General features: G+C 40.9%; 7 protein-coding genes across 7 annotated transcripts; 2 read left to right on the forward strand and 5 right to left on the reverse strand.

Annotated features, from left to right (window-relative positions):
- Positions 1-196: 196 nt before the first annotated feature.
- On the reverse strand, positions 197-1930 carry TPO2 (Tpo2p; the record flags this gene model as incomplete). The annotated part of the gene is made up of 1 exon (XM_018880343.1): positions 197-1930. The coding sequence occupies one exon, from the start codon at positions 1928-1930 to the stop codon at positions 197-199; it is 1734 nt and encodes a 577-aa protein (XP_018738171.1).
- Positions 1020-1283, forward strand: AWJ20_3334 (uncharacterized protein; the record flags this gene model as incomplete). Its single annotated transcript, XM_018880344.1, has 1 exon — positions 1020-1283. One exon carries the CDS (start codon positions 1020-1022, stop codon positions 1281-1283), a length of 264 nt encoding a protein of 87 aa, XP_018738172.1.
- Positions 1931-3738: 1808 nt separating the features above from the next.
- On the reverse strand, positions 3739-4692 carry MRPS5 (mitochondrial 37S ribosomal protein MRPS5; the record flags this gene model as incomplete). The annotated part of the gene is made up of 1 exon (XM_018880345.1): positions 3739-4692. One exon carries the CDS (start codon positions 4690-4692, stop codon positions 3739-3741), a length of 954 nt encoding a protein of 317 aa, XP_018738173.1.
- A 1183-nt stretch (positions 4693-5875) lies between these two features.
- AWJ20_3336 (uncharacterized protein) lies at positions 5876-6589 on the reverse strand (the record flags this gene model as incomplete). Its single annotated transcript, XM_018880346.1, has 1 exon — positions 5876-6589. The coding sequence occupies one exon, from the start codon at positions 6587-6589 to the stop codon at positions 5876-5878; it is 714 nt and encodes a 237-aa protein (XP_018738174.1).
- Positions 6590-7166: 577 nt separating this feature from the next.
- TFA2 (Tfa2p) lies at positions 7167-8027 on the reverse strand (the record flags this gene model as incomplete). The annotated part of the gene is made up of 1 exon (XM_018880347.1): positions 7167-8027. The coding sequence occupies one exon, from the start codon at positions 8025-8027 to the stop codon at positions 7167-7169; it is 861 nt and encodes a 286-aa protein (XP_018738175.1).
- Positions 8028-11333: 3306 nt separating this feature from the next.
- Positions 11334-15473, forward strand: YBT1 (bile acid-transporting ATPase YBT1; the record flags this gene model as incomplete). The annotated part of the gene is made up of 1 exon (XM_018880348.1): positions 11334-15473. One exon carries the CDS (start codon positions 11334-11336, stop codon positions 15471-15473), a length of 4140 nt encoding a protein of 1379 aa, XP_018738176.1.
- Positions 15474-15587: 114 nt separating this feature from the next.
- On the reverse strand, positions 15588-18557 carry IRR1 (Irr1p; the record flags this gene model as incomplete). The annotated part of the gene is made up of 1 exon (XM_018880349.1): positions 15588-18557. The coding sequence occupies one exon, from the start codon at positions 18555-18557 to the stop codon at positions 15588-15590; it is 2970 nt and encodes a 989-aa protein (XP_018738177.1).
- Between the last annotated feature and the right edge of the window lie 22 nt (positions 18558-18579).

Raw genomic sequence — 18579 nt, forward strand, 5'->3', positions numbered from 1 at the left:
ATATTTTGCCAACCTATATGAATATTCCACTTCTAGTTTGATATATTTCGAATACTTTATTTTGACTTAGCGGTCACCTAGAAAGCAAATGAAATGTCCACTGCGACTAAATAAGTAAAAATAGAATTAATGAATTATTATGCGAGTTAGTCTATCCCTATAAATATAAATATAAATGTGATATCAGAAGATCTATTTACTTCGTTCTGGTAAGCTTTGCTCTGATAGAGGCACCAAAGTAGTAAAAGCCGTAAGGTATAAATACCATAGCAACACCTATGAAAGCCAATAACCAACTGGCCCATTGAAGGCCCAATCTGTGGTACATTTGGACAGTGAACAAAGGGAAAGCAGCACCACCACCTGATCTCAAGAAAACCTTCGCAGCCAAGGCCGAGGCAGCGTATTTTTGATAAGAGTCGATAATGTAATTGTTCACCGAGTAGTAGCAGAGAACCATACCAAAACCAAAGGCAATACCGGATGAAGCAGGACCCACCCAAATTATGTGTTTGAAAGAGGTTGCACCGAGGATAAACAATGAAATTGGTACTAATGGCGAACCTATCATGGCTCCTAAAAGTCTATCTTCGGGTGTAGGATCTCTCTTTTTACAAAGAGCTTGGTACTTCTTTTCGCAAAAAGGTGTGAAAACAATAGCTATGCCACTACCAATGAGAATGGGGATAAACATAAGACCAACAATTGCATCGTTGTAACCGTAAAGGGTCTGGAAAATGACTGGATAAGCAAAGAAAAAGGCGTACAGCATTGCATAGATAAGAACAACGTACATGCACATCAAATCCAAAACTGGTTCGGTAGCAATCATTCTGACGGGTCTAATCAAACAAGTGTTAATGATTTCATAGAGCGACATTTCAACCTGTTCTTGTTCAGTAATGATAAGAGGGTTACCTGTTTCTTTTCTAAGGCGCTTGGCACGTCTCTTTAAAATGACGGGGGCATAGGTCTCAGGAATTGAAATAATCAGAAGCATCACAACCCCAGCAAAAGCCATGTTCACCCAGAAAAACAAATCCAGTCTATGGGTCGAGACATTAATAAACCCATTTACAATCGGACCAAATACAGGACCACTATATGGACCAAATGAGAACAGAGCAATACCCATTCCTCGTTGCTCTTTAGACCAGATATCAGCGATTGTACCACCTGCTAAGGACAGGGCTGAACTAGCGAATACACCGCAAAGAAAGCGACATACGAGTAGAGCACCAATGTTTGGAGCAAGTGCACAGGGGATATTGAAGATGGTATAAAGACCCAAGGAAATAGCGTACACTGGACGCCTTCCTATTATTTCACTCAAAGGGCTCCACAGTAACGGACCAACAGCGAACCCAAGAACCATAATAGAACATGTCAGATTAGCAACTTCTAAGGACACATTGTATTTTTCGCTAATTAATCCCAGACCACCAGTTACAATTGAAGATCCATAAGCCACACATACAACTAGTAGAGCTGCCAATCCAGTGACCATCCATCTATAGGCATTTGACCAATTCTGAGGGTTCTCAGGATCATCGATCTTGAAAGTGACGAATTCGAAATCGGGTTTGCTAGCAATCTTCTCAATGTCTTCACTTCTGGGTCTAACACCAGCCCGAGAACGTACTTGTTCCAAAGTTTGTGCCGGTACAAGACCAGTTTGGGTTTCCAAAGTGTACTCTTCAGGGAATTCGGGTCCTGACCGAGGGCGGAATGCAGGATAGTTGGCGTCAGGTGTTGGTGTCTCTTCAGATACTCCGAGATTCTGAAGAGATTGGGTCGTTTCTACTCTCGATAGTGGTTCTTGGTCTTCTCTTTCGTCATAGATGGCAGTGGGAATACGTTCAATTGGTTCTGTCAAAGATACAGGTGATGGAGTCTCTGCAGGAGAGGCGGGAGTTTGTGCGTCTGTCATTTTAAGCTTTGTGGAATCTATAAATGAGGATGTGATGTTGACAAGCTAATATAAATAGGAAGTCCTAACATGGCGTTTCAGTAAGTATTTATATTCATTTTTTGCTAGACCATATTAATCCATGGAACTCCAACTCCATATCCACGATTAGCTCGAACCTGGAATCAACTTGCCGTCACAGCCGGATACGGCAAGTCAATGATAATGGCTATATTTGGATATGATTTTCATATCTGACATGTCGATCTACACCTCTGACATGCTTATCTTGCATGGCATATCTATCGAATAACAGTAATACAATAGGCAACAGGCTAGAAATAGCAAATTGCCACTAGATATTATGGTCAATGACATTAATATTATATGGTCTTGAAAAGATTGAAGAGTGTCTGTTGGTTCTAGCATCTGAATTAGAAGGGTCTGATGTTCATGTTTGACGCGGCTGCAGACGGATCGGTCGGCAGTCTAAACAGATTAGGAATTGATAAACATAAGTTTAATCCGTGCCTGGATGGTTTGTTTGCCCCTTCATTAAACACAATTCGCATTAACACGACTCAGTTATTGATTCCCTTCTCTCATTTTTATCGATTCTATTTAGCTTGGCAAATTGTGGACTCAGTACATCACTCTTCGCTAGGCATTCGAGGTTGGGAATATGTGCACTATAGTAAAACTCATAGTAGCCGAAGACACGGTTTCTCCTGACCGGTATAATCAGTCAGGTTTACATAGAAATAATTGCGAGCTATGACTCCTTACACTACATCCTCGGGTCGTACATGCAGGGTGCAGAGGTGCCGGAAGTTTCAGTACGCCGCACAGAAGGTTAGAACGGAAGTGCTGATGCTACCAGCCTAGACATTCATTTCCTTCCATTTTGATGTATATTTGAATTAACCATTCATTTGTAATAACTTAATAGGAAATGTACCTGAATGTCATAAATATGTTTTTCCGCCGCGGATTTCAGAAGCATGAACAGTTTGCTTTGTGCAGACAAGATGCGAACCAATATGCCTAGACCCATGTCGCCAAGTGTTAGCCGGTACACTACTCAAATAGTTCCAGAACTGAACCCCGATTAAGCATGTTCCTGGATAACTAAAATGCTCCTAGTTACCTATAACTAGTAGCCCAGATAAGAATATCGTTTAAAACGATCAGCATCTAATAACGGGGTGAGCAAAATGTTTGATTTATAGCCAGTATTTTGCGCCTCCCAGTTCACAGACATTTATTGTCTACACACACTTCACTTTACCTTCATCTACAATTCGAAATGACGTCGGAAGCGCTAACTCTGTACCGTGATCTCCTTCGCTACAGCACAAGATTTGCAGCTTATAATTTCAGGCAGTATGCTATCCGCCGAGTACGAGACTCATTCATCGCAAATCGCAGCATATCTGACCGAGATTCAATCAAACAAGCTATTTCCAAGGGCAAACAAGAACTGGAAGCTTTGAAACGACAATCTATTATCAGTAATATGTACAAGGCTGATAAGCTGGTTGTTGAAGAAAACAGAAGTCACAATTAACGGTCCCTTGCTCGATACTCTGATCGTATGTAGTGACGGCCCTACAAGATACGGCCTTAGTCCCAGTCTTCACAGCCTTCAAAAGGCCACATTCGCCATCAAACCAGAACTCACTTGGACTGCTCTTGCTATACTCTATGACCTGACTATTTATTGTGTATGTGACTCATCAGTGTGTTTAAGCCCTACGCTTACACACATGTATATACAAAATTCAATTTATTTTGACTATTTACAGATGCATTATCAAGCAGTACTTGATCTAAAAATTATAATATGTGTTTGTAACGTCGACAATCTTTTTACCTCTAGAGGCTGCAATCTCATCAATTGAAACCTGCTTCTCAGAAAGAGCCTCAACAGCAGCCTTCGCAACGTTCATGGGGTTTCTCGATCTGTATACATTACCCACGAGATCTTTAATACCAGCAGCCTTGCAAATCTCATAAATAATGTGATTAACGCGGAGACCTGAACCAGGGGTAGAAGCTCTCAAGTTGAGAACCACAGCACCAGATTTATGATCGATGTTACCAAAGATAGTTCTATCTTCAAACCTGGGAATATGGCGAAGATTTTTTATAGCATTCCAGTGAGCTCTAGCAATGGCTAGTGATGGTTGGCTCGAATCACGACCTTCACCAAGACCCACTAGTCCATCTCTGTTTCCAACAACAGCCAACGCATAGAAACTCGGTTGTTTTCCTTTTCTGGTCATATTAACAACCCGTTTTCGAATCAATGGTTTTGCTGTGAGGGTTTTCAAAAACTCAACCGATAGACCAGTTAATTGTTCCAATTTAGACAAGTTGATGTTCGAGGCTGACTTCGAGCTGTATTCATCAGGAATAAGTGCGACACCAGGGGGGAGTCTTTGAGGAATAGGTTGCCATGGTTTGCTTTTATCCAGCCATTCGTGCTTAGGAAAGTCGTATAAAGGATGATATTTAGCATAATCATCGGTATATATAGGGCCAAACTCAGTGGTTTGATTGGGCTTTCTGTCGGCCCATTGTTCAGGGGAAATCGATGCTTCCGCGGCCAAAATCGACTTAATTAATGAAGGAGGATAATATTGTTTTAATTTTTTCACGTGTTCGTCACGCTCTTTCTTTGTGTTTGAAGATGACACTGATGAGTTGAACCGTTTAGATGCTAACAACTTGAGTGACGAAGTATACAGCGAGGCATTAATACTTTTCGTCGTATTTAACATCAGACCACTCCGCCTCAGAATGAGAACCATTTCGTCTGTAACTCTTTGTGTTCACAGTAAATACCCTTGCGAACGAAAAAAATCGATGTCAATACTCCCTTGGCATCCACTACCACCATATAGATGTATGTATGTAGGGCGGTGAAAATTTGGGATCGCCGGGTAACTGGCTGTATTTCAATTTATAGCTCAGATCTGTTCGATAAGGTCTTCGTTGCATGGTGGGGCTATAAATTTTTTATGTAGAGCTGCAGTCCAGCAACAAGATTTAATTAATAGTTCACTATCACCACAATTTATTTAACATTATAGGATGTCATCTAAGCTTTATAAGTCTGATGATAGGATAAACGATTCAGATAGCGATAGTGATGGATCTGATATGTAAGTCTTTACTTAGGAATGCATGAGTTTTAGCTTCAATTTGACTACATGGTATGGAATATGTTCTAACATAACAGCGAATTTGTGGCACCAGCTGGATACAAAAAAGTTTCATCACTTAGCAAGCACATTCCTTCTCTCAAAGATAAACAAGTTTGGCTACTACAAATTCCCCCAAATATTGATTTGACATCCATCAAGAAACTTCCTGTAGTGTTCGATAACAACTCTGAACCAACATTCACGATTAATGATTCACTATACTCTGTTTCTCTTGAAGAAGACAATCCATCTTCACGAATCAGATTGTTAGTACCTAATGGTGAAGGTAAAGAACTTAAAGTGTCATCAAAGAGCATCTCCAAATACTATAAAATCACCGAGCAAGTGAATATCCCTAATGTTGATATCAAGAAAGTAAAGGTTCCAAAACCTGTTGTTCAACAAAAGACTGGCCTTTACATGAGACACTTTCCAACTGGCTACGGCCCAAGTCAATTTGAAGAAAGCAAAGTGAATAATCTTTCTCATGAGCATAGTGTGAAGAAAGCTACTTCTATCAAGCCTAAAAGTCCTGTAAAAGAGAAGAAGGAAAAGAAGCATAAGCATCATGGTGGTGAAGAAGTAGATGGTCCTAAGAAGAAAAAGAGAAAGAGCTCTACCAAGTGAATTCTGTAATTTTTTTTATTATTGATGTGTTTACACTATATGTACATATAAAACGACCACCCCCGTGCTCTAGATCTAAATAATCTTAACAGAGGAGAGTATAGCATTTTACAGACCATCTTTTATTTTTTTATTTCTCTTTAAGTTTGAAATCAAATGTACTCATGAAGCCATCCTTGCCTAGGTTCTTCTCTATATACTTGACATTGCCATGTGTGTCGATCAATACTACAGTTTGAGTTCGTGTTCCATAAATACCGTTATAGAGCTCTTTAGCAGTCGGGATAAATATACTTTTGCGAAGATTGTATACCGTTGGTTCTTCTAGGGGGTATGTATCATGGGATAAGATCGCAAATAGCTGTTCAATTAGGTCATTATCATCATAATTGTCCTGGTTATCTATCAGTTGCTTCAATAGCCTACGACCAATTTCCAACTTTTCCCAAGTCTGGTCTGTGCCATTGCTTACCACACAGATCCCATGTTCTCGGTCGAGTGCATGTTCGAGATGCTCTCTAGCAACTTCAGGAGCCGAACTCAGCACCCACGATGCCTTGTCGCCCCTATTTGAAAACAGGCCAAATGGCTCGTGCAAAATGCGCTTGCATTCCGGATCAGTTTCCACTCGGCCACAGAAAAGTGTGAACCCGCCCGCCCTTTTAAGTCCTTCCTCCCCATATGTTTCAGTCGTTTTTTCAATCCAATGCTTTGTTGAAACGTCAGTACCACTTGACAGAAAATCTTTGGCAAATAAGCCTCGTGATACAGGGTTTCTTGAAGCGTCGCTATCGTTTTCCTCGTGGATGTTCAGTAGAACAGCGATACGTCCCGTCTTACTCATTCCTATCCATGTTCCATGTTCAGGACGTACGAGATCTTTGGGTGATAGCACATGTTGATTCGGGGGATACCAAAATGCCGCACTTGCAGTAGCTCTATCAATAAACTCGTCTCGATTTGATAGAAGAATAAATGGGCTTATAATATGTTAATATCAAAGGTACAACTCTGAATGGAGTAAACTTACTACTTTTTGTGCTTAGTGCTCACTAATAATATACACATTTTAAACTTTTCTCCTACTAAAGTGTTCCTCCGAGAAAACTGTTCCTCCGACTCTAGCAGAAATTCAACTTTGCCCCTCAAGACATAAACTAACGTAAAATATAGTCAGATGTCTGGTAACCGTGATGGGTGGACTCTGGCAGATCTATATGTACTCCACAGTCGTAGTCACGTGTTCGTCTAATGTGGCAACCCTACCTTATGCCGACCTAGGCTGTGGGTTGTATGAGCAGATAGGCGCCCGACATTTTATAAATAAGCATCACTATTATTTTTAAAATGTAACTACTTTATATAGATATAGATATAAATACTGAATTCATAACGGTGCTGTGTATGCGCACGAACATGGCTCATATACTACTATAGTCTTTAAGAACCCCACGCAAATGAGTGTTCGTAATTTTACCACGGCGAGGTTTCTTTTGCTTGCGATCCTTCTCAGGGGTGTTCGTTTTCTTTACAGTTGCGGGGTCTACAGAGGCAGGTTTGAGTCCAGCTTTTTCCAATAATCCGGGCAGTTCACTGGCAGTTGGTACTTTAACCTTTTTCCAAAGCTCAGTGAAGGCTGGATCGATTCCTCCGATAGTACCCCCAGTATTAGCCCAAATGTACTTAGGACCATTTTCCTTTTTCATCCGCAAGACAACAATATCTTCAGATTTCTCTAATTTGTCGATAGCGTCCAAACAGCCGTTCCAGCCATCTTTTAATTTCTTCACTTGGATTCCCTGGAACGTCTTTTGTGCTCTTAAAAACGAGAGCAGATCATCCGCACTATAAATGTTGTATTCTGAAACATAGGAAGCCGTTTGATTTTCATCATCGATTTTAATTCGGTCGATATTTCTCATCAGCTTTAGAAGTGGTTCAATTGGAAACGATAAATATCGCTCAATATCCTTCCACTTCACCGGCTGGTCATGGCGCTTAATATATTCTACGGCATGTACTAGTTGAGTACTCTGATGATTTCCAATCCCTGAATTGGCCGCTTGAGCATAATTAACAATTGATCTCTTCTGTTTTTTGGCAGGGCTCGTATCAGACAAGTCTGATTTATCATCATTTAATGATGGGTTAGCTTTCGCTACAAGACTACTAGCAGCTCTTTTGCGAGCTGCCGCAGCATCTGATATAACAGGTTTCGCTACAGTGGGAGCATTTCTGACTTTGCTGCGGAACGAATTAAGCTGGTCGTTTAATGATGACATTTCGCAGCTTCACAAGTTCATGTTCGTCGCTTACAGATTAATATTAAGTGAGGCTACACCAACCCCTACCACATTACATGCGGCACCCGAGCTGTGATTCCGAGAAGTGGTGAGAAATTGATAAATTCAATGTGACAAATCCGAAATATACTTGAATTAATTAAAAATAAACAGCTCAATCAAATATTAAGAGAGCGAGATAGATTAAGAATAAGTAGGTACATATTTCGCAGATTGGTGAGATGTAAATTGGTTTCGGCAAGCGAATTCTGATTGGCAGTGAAACAGGGTTCTTTGATGTAACTAATTACTTTTCTGGTAGCCCGAGGGAAAGTTTTTCTTAAAAATTTAAGATGAGCAGACGAAATAGAAGGGGTTGCCTGCCTTTGAAGAATTAATAGCATTTTCAAATCAAGAATATACTCCTGGATAATAATAAACTTATGGTAAGGATAGACTGCCAGTCTAGTGGAATTATGTTCTTTTAGATCTGAGGTGATTGATCTGTTCTCTTCAATACATTCGTCAATTTGTTTGATATGAGACGGTAGTACATCCTTAAAAAAACATTGGATACGCTTGTTACACTTTTGTTGAGCTTGGATAATTGTTTTATGGGCTATTACTGAGCACTCTGAATGTGACTTGGGTCGGAAGAGCTGTATGCTCATCGTGTTTTGGTGGAAGTTGTTAGTTGAGTGTGCTATGTTAGAACCCAGTCACTGAAGCCCCGGCTAATTTATATTTGGAGTGCATGCATGACTTTATGCATGATTCGGATTATCTACAGTCCCTAGCCCTTATCTTAAACTACTTGTGTGGTATCTAGGCTGGAGGATAGGTATGGCACACTAGTTCAGCTGTAAACAGATTTCAGGGATTATAAATTCTAGGATGACTTGAAATTTTAACTGCGGATCTTGCAACTGACTGGGATATTTCAATTGAGAGATGTTTAAGATGGAATAAGGCTATTATATAAGATATATTAGACAAACATATCCGATCCAATCCCATTATTATCCGCATGTGTCTTTTTGGTCAGCTATGTTCATATTGAATACATGAAGCATTTTTAAAGCACTAGGAAAAGTGGGATATATCAATTCTATTTTTTGCCGATATGCTCCATGTTCACCTAATGCAACCGCTGCAGGGGATGGGGAGTGTATGACTTGCATCCAAAGTTCCAGGAAAAAGAAAATAAACTTATGGCTTAAAGTAGTAAGTATTTGACACGGCATCATCCATACTAGATTTGCAAAGCTGGGCAGTGAATTACCCATAGCTAAACCCTATTGACGAAGTGTATCACAATCAGTCATAAGCGCTTTTGATCAGGGGTATTGTGTATATGATTGTGAACAGGCTAGTTTAGTCATAGTAAGCAATTCAGGTTCGGTGCCTGTAAGCAAGAGGGCAAAACATTCAGTCATTACTTATAACACGACTTTGGGGCGCCGTTCATAATGGACCGCGTGTTTGTCTCACCCGAAGCATTAACACATAGGGAGGGTACCTCTTACTCGCTAATTCCGTTCTAGTAGTGCAGTCCCGAAACTAGCCAAGATCCGAATTTGAGGCGCTCCAGCTATCACAGATATTCTAGGCCGATTTGATTGACGATGCAAAGATATAGACCATAATATTATTAAACATACCAAATAACGTCTAAGAAGAAATATCAATAAAGAACAGATTTGTGAAAGTAAACGAACTTTCAATTGAGTGCGCTCTTATTGGTGCCCCTCCTTTTCCTGCTTTAAGCGTTTGTGCGGTTCCTTCCACTCCCTCCCTTTGCGTGATCGGCATCTGCATACACAAATATATCCAGGTTAATGCCGTGCATATGTATAGGTGACTACTCACTGTTCAGAGGACCGACGATTGTCAGCCGTGATGGCGATCTTCAGCTATGAGATTAGCAGCTTATAACTGGACATAATCCCTTGCCGTTGCATTCTAAGTTCTCGCTTAAAATTTAAGAAAATATTATCACGAGTAGTCTGAATCACCTTTATTCGATTTCGCGCTTGTCTATAGAGCGGCTCCGTATTTTACTTCTCTCTGCTTTGTCTGTTGACTTAGAAGATAAGTAGTGTATGAGGATAAAATTCAGATAGGAGTTGATTATTCTTTGATATCCCACGACTGAATGTTTAGTCACTGATAATACCATTACTGTTCTATTCATTGTACTTTCCAGAAATATATTGCAAACTATATTAAGCCCAACTATATCAAGTATTGTAAGTGATTTTTTGACTGTCTGTTGAAAACATTAGCTGTGATGAACACTAACAAATGTCAGCCAACTCTGTAATGAGTTCTTATCTTGATAGTTCAGTTCCAGGCTCCTGCTCTGGCCCCTGGTGGGATGTTGATGATGTCCCTTCCTGTGTACGCCACTGGTAAGTTTTTTTTTTTTTGGTTTTCTTTCGCATTTATAAATGCAATTTACATATTCCAGGAAGCCAACTAACTATTAGGTATTTCCAATCTATTCCCTTTGCTATATTGACAATTGTGTCATTTTCTATCCTTGCATTCAAACTGGTTCCCAGAGGTTTAAAATGGGTCCTCTCTGCGAAACGCTCAGCGGATCCCAGTTATCAACCTCTGTTATCAGGCTCCTCCCAGGACGATAATGAGCAGGATGATATAACTAGATTTGTTGATCAAGATAATGGCAACTTTATCCATGAGCAGAGAAGTTACGGATCTGTGCTTGAGCGTGGAACTAGAGAACCTGACTCTTTGGAATCAACTGCAAAGAGCACTCAGCCTCAGGTGGTCATTGCCACCGTCGTTAGATCGACTTCCGACGTTATTCGTGTCGCCATTGAGACACTCGTTGTAGCCGCTCAAACAGTCCTTGCTCTGGAATCTATTCTGTCTGCTGAGATTTATGACGAATACAAGAATGACTCTCCTTATACCCCATATGTTTTGTTCACATTCTGGGCATACAACTTGGCTTTGGTTTCAAGTCGGTTACTTTATGTAAAGTCTGCTTCAAGCGCCCCTCAAGGTGGTCTTTGGTACCACTCAACTGCCTTGTATCTTTTTGCTTTTATCTTATCATTGACCCCGTTTAGATCGTCACTTATTCGCCCCTTTTCCCCCTTGTCAAAGCTATATCACATTGCGGACTTTTCATTTTCAACCATTCTTCTTATTCTAAACTTTTCTTCTCACTCTGGAAACAGACCCGCCAGACTATATATTTCTCCCGATGGAACTCGTCCCTCTGTTGAACCTGTCACTAATATCTTCCAGCTCATTACTTTCTCTTGGGTCGATCCTATGATTTGGAAGGGTTACTGGACTCCGTTGGAGATGAGCGACGTTTGGGAGCTTCGTGAAGACGATCATGCTTATCACGTTTTGAAGAAATTTAGAAAAATCAAGCGTACAACTAACTTTGCCTTGAAACTTGTTATTCATTTTAAACGTGAATTGTTAGTTGCAGGTTTCTGGGCCGTTCTCTATTCGTTCACCACCTTTGGTCCTTCGTTAATTCTCAAAAAGATTCTTGAATATGTTGAAAATCCTAACAGTATTCCCACAAATGTCGCCTGGCTCTATGTATTTGGAATTTTTGCTTTCGGTGTTATTGATAATGTAGGAACTGGTCAAGCGCTGTTTATCGGCAGACGAATCTGTATTCGTATGCGTGCCATTATTATTGGCGAAGTGTATGCAAAGGCGCTACGCCGTAAAGCGGTTGCTGGAGGTGATTCCAATCTAGGTAAAAAGTCGAACTCAGATGGTGAGGATAGCAACAAGGAGAAGGATGAAAATGAAGATTCTCAAGCGAATATGGGTGCAATTATCAATCTAATGGCTGTTGATGCCTTCAAGGTATCTGAAATCTGTGGATATCTGCACTACTTTGTTTCAGCAAGTATCACTATTTTGGTTGCTATCTGGTTCTTGTATTTCATTTTAAGCTGGAGTGCATTTGTTGGTGCGGCCGCGATGCTTGTTATCATGCCCTTGAATTACTGGTTCTCAGAGAAATTTGCCCAGTATCAGGATGAATTGATGTCCGTGACTGATCAAAGAGTTCAAAAAACGAATGAGCTTTTGACCAGTATTAGAATCATTAAGTATTTTGCTTGGGAGGACAAGTTTGCTCAAGGGGTAAGTGATATTAGAGAAAAAGAATTAGCCATTCTCAAAAAGAGATATCTTTTGTGGGCATTTGGTGCCTTCATTTGGTATTTCACTCCCCTTTTGATCACTGTGTCATCGTTTGCCTCCTTCACTCTTCTTCAAGGTCGCGAACTAACTGCCCCAATTGCTTTTACTGCTCTTTCTTTGTTCAATATTCTCAAGTTTCCGTTAGACCAGTTAGCTGAGATGCTTAGTAATGTGATCCAATCCAAGGTTTCAGTAGATCGTATTGAGCAATTTCTTAATGAAGATGAGACTCATAAATACGAACAACTTAACAATGATCTCCCCCGTGGACCGAACTCGCCATACATTGGATTTGAAAAAGCTAATTTTTCATGGGTTAGCTCCGTTAATAGCAATGACTCTTCGAATATTGACTCTTCAGAAGTCATGCCCAAGAGAAATGATTTCAAGCTGCGTGATATTGACATCAAGTTTGCTGTTGGTGAATTGAACGTTATAATTGGGCCCACAGGTAGTGGTAAGACCTCGCTGTTGATGGCTCTCTTAGGTGAAATGGACTTGGATTCTGGTCGTGTTTATTTACCCTCGGCCCATAGCCGTGAAGAGGTTAGGCCCGATTCCCAGACTGGTCTTACTGAAACTGTTGCATACTGCTCTCAACAGGCTTGGTTGCTTAATGACACTCTTAAGAATAACATCATCTTTGCTAGTGAATTTAACGAAGAAAGATACAAGGCTGTTATAAAGGCTTGTGCTCTAACCCGAGATTTGGAAATTTTAGAAGCTGGAGATGAGACTGAAATTGGTGAAAAGGGTATCAACCTTTCAGGCGGCCAAAAGCAGAGAATATCTCTGGCTAGAGCTATCTATTCAAGTTCCAGACACCTTATTCTTGACGACTGTCTGAGTGCTGTTGACTCCCACACTGCTCTTTGGATCTATGAGAACTGTTTGACTGGCCCTATCGTGCAGAATCGTACTGTTATTCTAGTTTCACACAATGTAGCTCTTACCATAGCTCAGGCCTCTCATGTAGTTATTATGGACAATGGTAGAATCAAGGCTCAAGGTACTCCTGCTTATCTTGCGAGCTCTGGCGCTCTTGGAAAAGATGAACTGATTATGCAAAGTGCATCTCAAAGTGCTTCACAGATTGCGACTAGAAGTGCATCTCAGGCTGATCTCACACAGCTCAAAGATAAATCTAAACCTCTTGGTGGTAAAGAGCTGGCTGACCGTCTAAAGAAGGCTAAGATCAAGGCCAATACTACGGATGCACCGTCCTCAGTTTCCAGTGATGACGAGACTCTTGAAGAGCGGTCTCAGAAGAAGAAAGGTACGTTGATTGAGGATGAGACTCGATCGACAGGTACAGTTAATAAAGAGGTGTATATGACTTATTTGCGTTCAATGGGTAATTTGTATTGGTGGTTTGTTTTGGCTTTCCTGTTTTGTCTCCAACCTCTTGTTGGTGTCGCTCAATTGTGGTGGACCAGAGAGTGGACTGATAGTGGGTACTCCGATGCTGCAGTTTCTATGTTTACGTCAGCTCTTGGCCTTGGTGAATCAAATGCTCCAGGACTACCAGTCTTGGCTCCTCCTTTGAAAGAGAGTATCGAAATCGGTATCAATACCATCCGTGCACCCGAGCACAGCACTGGCTACTATATCACCGTGTATGCCCTCATTGGTTTCTTGCTAATGATTGTTGCTTCGATTAAAGATTTGACTATGTTTATGGGCGGATTACGTGCTTCCAGAATTCTTTTTCATGACTTCCTGGAATCCGTACTGAAAGCCAAAATTAGATTTTTCGATTCCACACCCGTTGGTCGTCTTATGAATAGATTTTCCAAAGATATGGAAGGTATTGATCAGGATCTTGCTCCCGTGATCGGTGGTACCGCTAGATGTCTCATTCAAGCATTAGCTACTGCAATCGTAATCACAGTTGTCACTCCTCAATTTGCAATTGCAGGTGTTTTCATCTTTTTGATTTACTGGGCTATCGGTGTATTCTATCTTGCTACTTCGAGAGAATTGAAACGTCACGATTCGGTCACAAAATCGCCTATCTATCAGCAATTTGGTGAAACTCTTGTGGGTGTTTCTACTATCCGTGCATATGGTGATGAGCGTAGATTTATTAGAGAGAACATGAAGAAGATTGATACCAACAATCGACCATTCTTCTACATGTGGGTAAGTAACCGTTGGCTTTCTTTTAGAGTCGATACAGCGGCTGCTTTTGTTTCGTTTTGCGCTTCTGCGTTTGTTATCTTGAATTTGAATCATCTTGATTCTGGTCTTGCCGGTTTGTCTTTGTCCTATGCTTTGAGTTTCAGTGAAAATGTCCTTTGGATTGTTAGATTGTATGCAATGCTCGAGATGAATATGAATTCTGTGGAAAGAATCCAGGAGTATATGAAAGTTGATAGTGAAGCACCAACAGTGACTGATATTCGACCCCCTTCGGACTGGCCAAGTCGTGGTGAAATTGAAATTGAAAATTTATCTCTGAGATACGCTGCGGACTTGCCATTGGTGATTAAAAATGTTACTTTTAAAGTGGAGCGGTTTAATAAGATCGGTATTGTTGGACGGACTGGTGCAGGAAAGTCCACTATTATCACCGCCTTGTTCCGCTTCATTGAGGCTGAGACCGGTTTCATCAAGATAGATGGGTTAGATATCTCCACGTTGGGTCTATTTGATCTTAGAAGGGCTCTAGCTATTATTCCTCAAGATCCAACTCTGTTCACAGGTACTATTAGATCAAATTTAGATCCCTTCAGTGAGTATAATGACCAGCAAATCTTTGAGGCATTGAGAAGAGTTCATCTTATTCCGAATGCGTCAAACCCTGGTGAAGTTGTAGAAGTTGTGGAAGGTGAAAATGTTAACCAATTCCTAAACTTGGACTCTCAAGTCTCTGAGGGAGGTGGCAACCTTTCCCAGGGTCAAAGGCAACTAATGTGTCTGGCAAGGTCGTTATTGAAAGCGCCTAAAGTACTACTACTAGATGAAGCCACTGCCTCGATCGATTACGAGACTGATGCTAAGATTCAGAACACAATCCGAGAGGAATTCAAGGACACTACAATTTTAACAATCGCCCACAGATTGCGATCAATCATTGATTATGATAAAATTCTTGTGATGGATGCGGGCCAGGCAGTGGAATATGATACTCCACACAGTCTGATCTCTAACCCAGCTACAATATTTCACAATATGTGTTCCAAGAGTGGTGAAATGGAAGCGTTACAAAAGCTGGCTCATGAGGCCTCGAAGGCGTAGTAACTGACGAATTAAAATATATTGCATTTTTATAGAACCGATTAGCCGGTTATGTTTCTTTAGTTTCATAATAGTGTATTAAATTAAATATTAGATTGAAATCTACATCCGTTGCTAATCTAACTGCATCGCCTCACCGGTAACATCGTCAACGTCAAGGTCAATATCAACTTCAACTTCAGGATTCTCTTCTTCGTCTTCTTCTGGAGGTGGTGTAGGGAGTTGGCGAGAAATATCGCGTAACAAGTTCATATATCGATGTGAAATACGACTTTTGTTTGCTGCTAGTCGTTTTACAAATTCCGAAGCTCTCAACCACAATCCGGCAGAGGCAGTGACTAGAACTCTACTGGCAATTTCGCACATCAAGTACTCAAGTTGTAATTCTGTGAGTTTACTCAGATCCGACTCATCTGAAGCAATATACCCTACCATTTCATCAAGGTCGGGTGCATTATTCTTTTCCTCGTTGGTTAGATCCAGGTAGTAATCTTCAATTCGCAAAAATAAACGCATTGTTTCTGCCACAGTCTTAGCAGGAACTGTCTCCGGTACAATTGAATAAAGCTGAAAATCAGCCTTTCCCGCGATTTCGGCACGTACCTTCGATGACCATCCGGATATAATTATATCCAGCATAGTTAAATTTAAGAAAATTCTCAATTCGTCAGTCACATTTGTATTTACACTCCCTTGCAAATCATTCGATGGTCGTGATAACCTTTCAATAGTCGTTAAGACTGAAGAAACGACTGATGTATCTAAAAGTTGCTTGTCGGTTGTCGTCAATCCCGCTGTTGGTAAAATTAATGCTGCAAACTTGGAAATACTATAGTGACGCAATATATTCACAACTGTTTTGACAAACAAAATTCGCTGTTCTAACTCGTCACTTTCGATTGAATCGGTCGGAAATTTAGCAACTTGTTCGGCGAGGATTTTAGCTAGTATGTCCTGTCGGCCCTTAGGAAGCTGCACAGATACGTCAAGATAATCCTGCACATCTAATATCGGTGAGAGCCGCTCTATCTTTCCCAGTGATTCTAAAATAGATATTTCAGAGAACTGCGTATTTCCGAGCTTATCACGGACGTCGTAGGAGAGATCTTCCATCAATTCAACTAACTTCGATTCTACCTCATCCGCAAAAGAGGATCCCTTATAGCGTGCGCTTCTGAATATAAGTTCCACCTCCCTTAATAACTCAGAAGATTGAGAGATTTGGAACTTCTTGACAGCTATTTCCACAATTCTATTGTAGACATCTTCTTTATTTAGCTTCACAAATCCCGTTTCGAGGTCAATTAATGAAATCAATCTCAGTACCTTCGCTGTTGATGAATCAGAGAACGAGAACTTCTCCAGTAAACTGGGAATAGCATCTATGAGACGTGAATAAAGCTCCTCTAGGGATTTTTGTGGATTGGCAGCTTCTTTCTGGCCACGCTTTTTAGTCAACTTATTAGACGAGAACGATTTGATTGTCGAATTTAAAAATCCGAACAAGACATCCAGAAGAATGGATTGTAACTCTGGTTCGTCCAGAGTGCATGCCTCAATGTAAGATGTGACGTCGCCCTCGTCTATTTTTCTGATCTTGGGGATGTCAAATGACGAAAAATCGTACAGCAGTTGTTCCAATAACTCTTGCCATTCTAGATACAGTTCCGATTTTTTTAAAATCATCACATCATGGATACTGGAAGACGCTAGAGCAATTCTTGATGGTAAGGCATCAAACCGTTTATTTGACAGCAACAAGCGTTCCGTTACTTCTTCCTCTTCTTCATCATCGTCTGTCTTCTCTAGTATCGTTACAAATTTAATACCGATGTCTTTAAAAAACACCCAGGATTCCTTAAACTCGGGAAGAGCAGCCTGAACTTTTTGTAGAACATTCTCATGAATCTCTAAGTCATCCATAGCTCTTGAAACTGCAGCCACAAAATAGGTAGCTGCCTCTTTGCGGACTCTGTCATCAGCATCAAAGATTAGCTGACTCAAAACAGATTCATTGGCCGCTTCTGCATCTTCTTCGAGGATATCCAGCTTGTTAAGAATCGTCATTAGGGAAACTGCTAGTTTTCGTGCTGAGTCATCGACATCATGCTCAGCAACCTGCCTAATACGATCGCCATATCTTACTATAAATTGACCAAATGCGCCTTTGGCAGCAGATTCTGAGTCATCCATGTACAGCGATTTGAAAAGTGCCACTAGAACCGATAGTACCTGGGTTCTCACAGACGACTCAAGGTCAGATAGTCCAGACCCAATGCATTTCAGAGAGCTCGCATCGACAAACTTTTCTGGCACTATACTTATCCACTTAGCTAGAAATTTGACACAATCGACGCGGATACGCGGATCAACGTCTCGATTACGATGTGCCCATACAGACACACTAGCAGCTTCAATCGCATTTGATATAGTGGAAAGTTTGTTGTTCTCGATGTTGATGATTGCCTCAATATCGGATATCTTGTTACCTAACTGTTTCTTCTCAGTAGAGCTCAACTTCTTAGCCTTTTTCTTTTCTTTCAAGGCATTCACTTGAGCTACCAATTTAGTGACTTCATCCACACGCCTCTTGTATAGCTCGCAAAGTTCAGTTATCATACTCAGCACTGCAACTGTAGCAGTATGGCGAAAAGATCTTAGATGAGCAGTTGACATGGGGGAGAACCATTTGATCAGCGAGAATATAATATTACCTCCCTCATCCTCCTGGTCCTCGTCATAGTAGAGTATGCCATCCTCACCAGCATTGTTAACTATCGAAGTGAAAAAGTCCTCAAAAGCGTGTCTGAATCTCGCTACTTTCCTAGACACAATGGCGTACTCCACTCCAGCATAGTTTCTAGCCTTCTCCTCGATTGGACTAAACGTCTCGGCTGCTGAATCTGGATGTACGATATCATGAGGTTGTACAGGGATATCACATCCGCAACTCTTCAGCAGAAAATTGATGACGTCGGCCACGGCAGTATTGGGGTCCTGTTTATATTCAGAAAGCCAATCTAAAGCTAGACCTTCAATGGACGTTTCTGGATCGATCAATGCACTAAAGATTTTATTTTCCATCGGCGGTGGTGGCGGTGACAAG

The sequence above is a fragment of the Sugiyamaella lignohabitans genome, chromosome B, assembly GCF_001640025.1.
Source record: "Sugiyamaella lignohabitans strain CBS 10342 chromosome B, complete sequence".
NCBI lineage: Eukaryota > Fungi > Ascomycota > Dipodascomycetes > Dipodascales > Trichomonascaceae > Sugiyamaella > Sugiyamaella lignohabitans.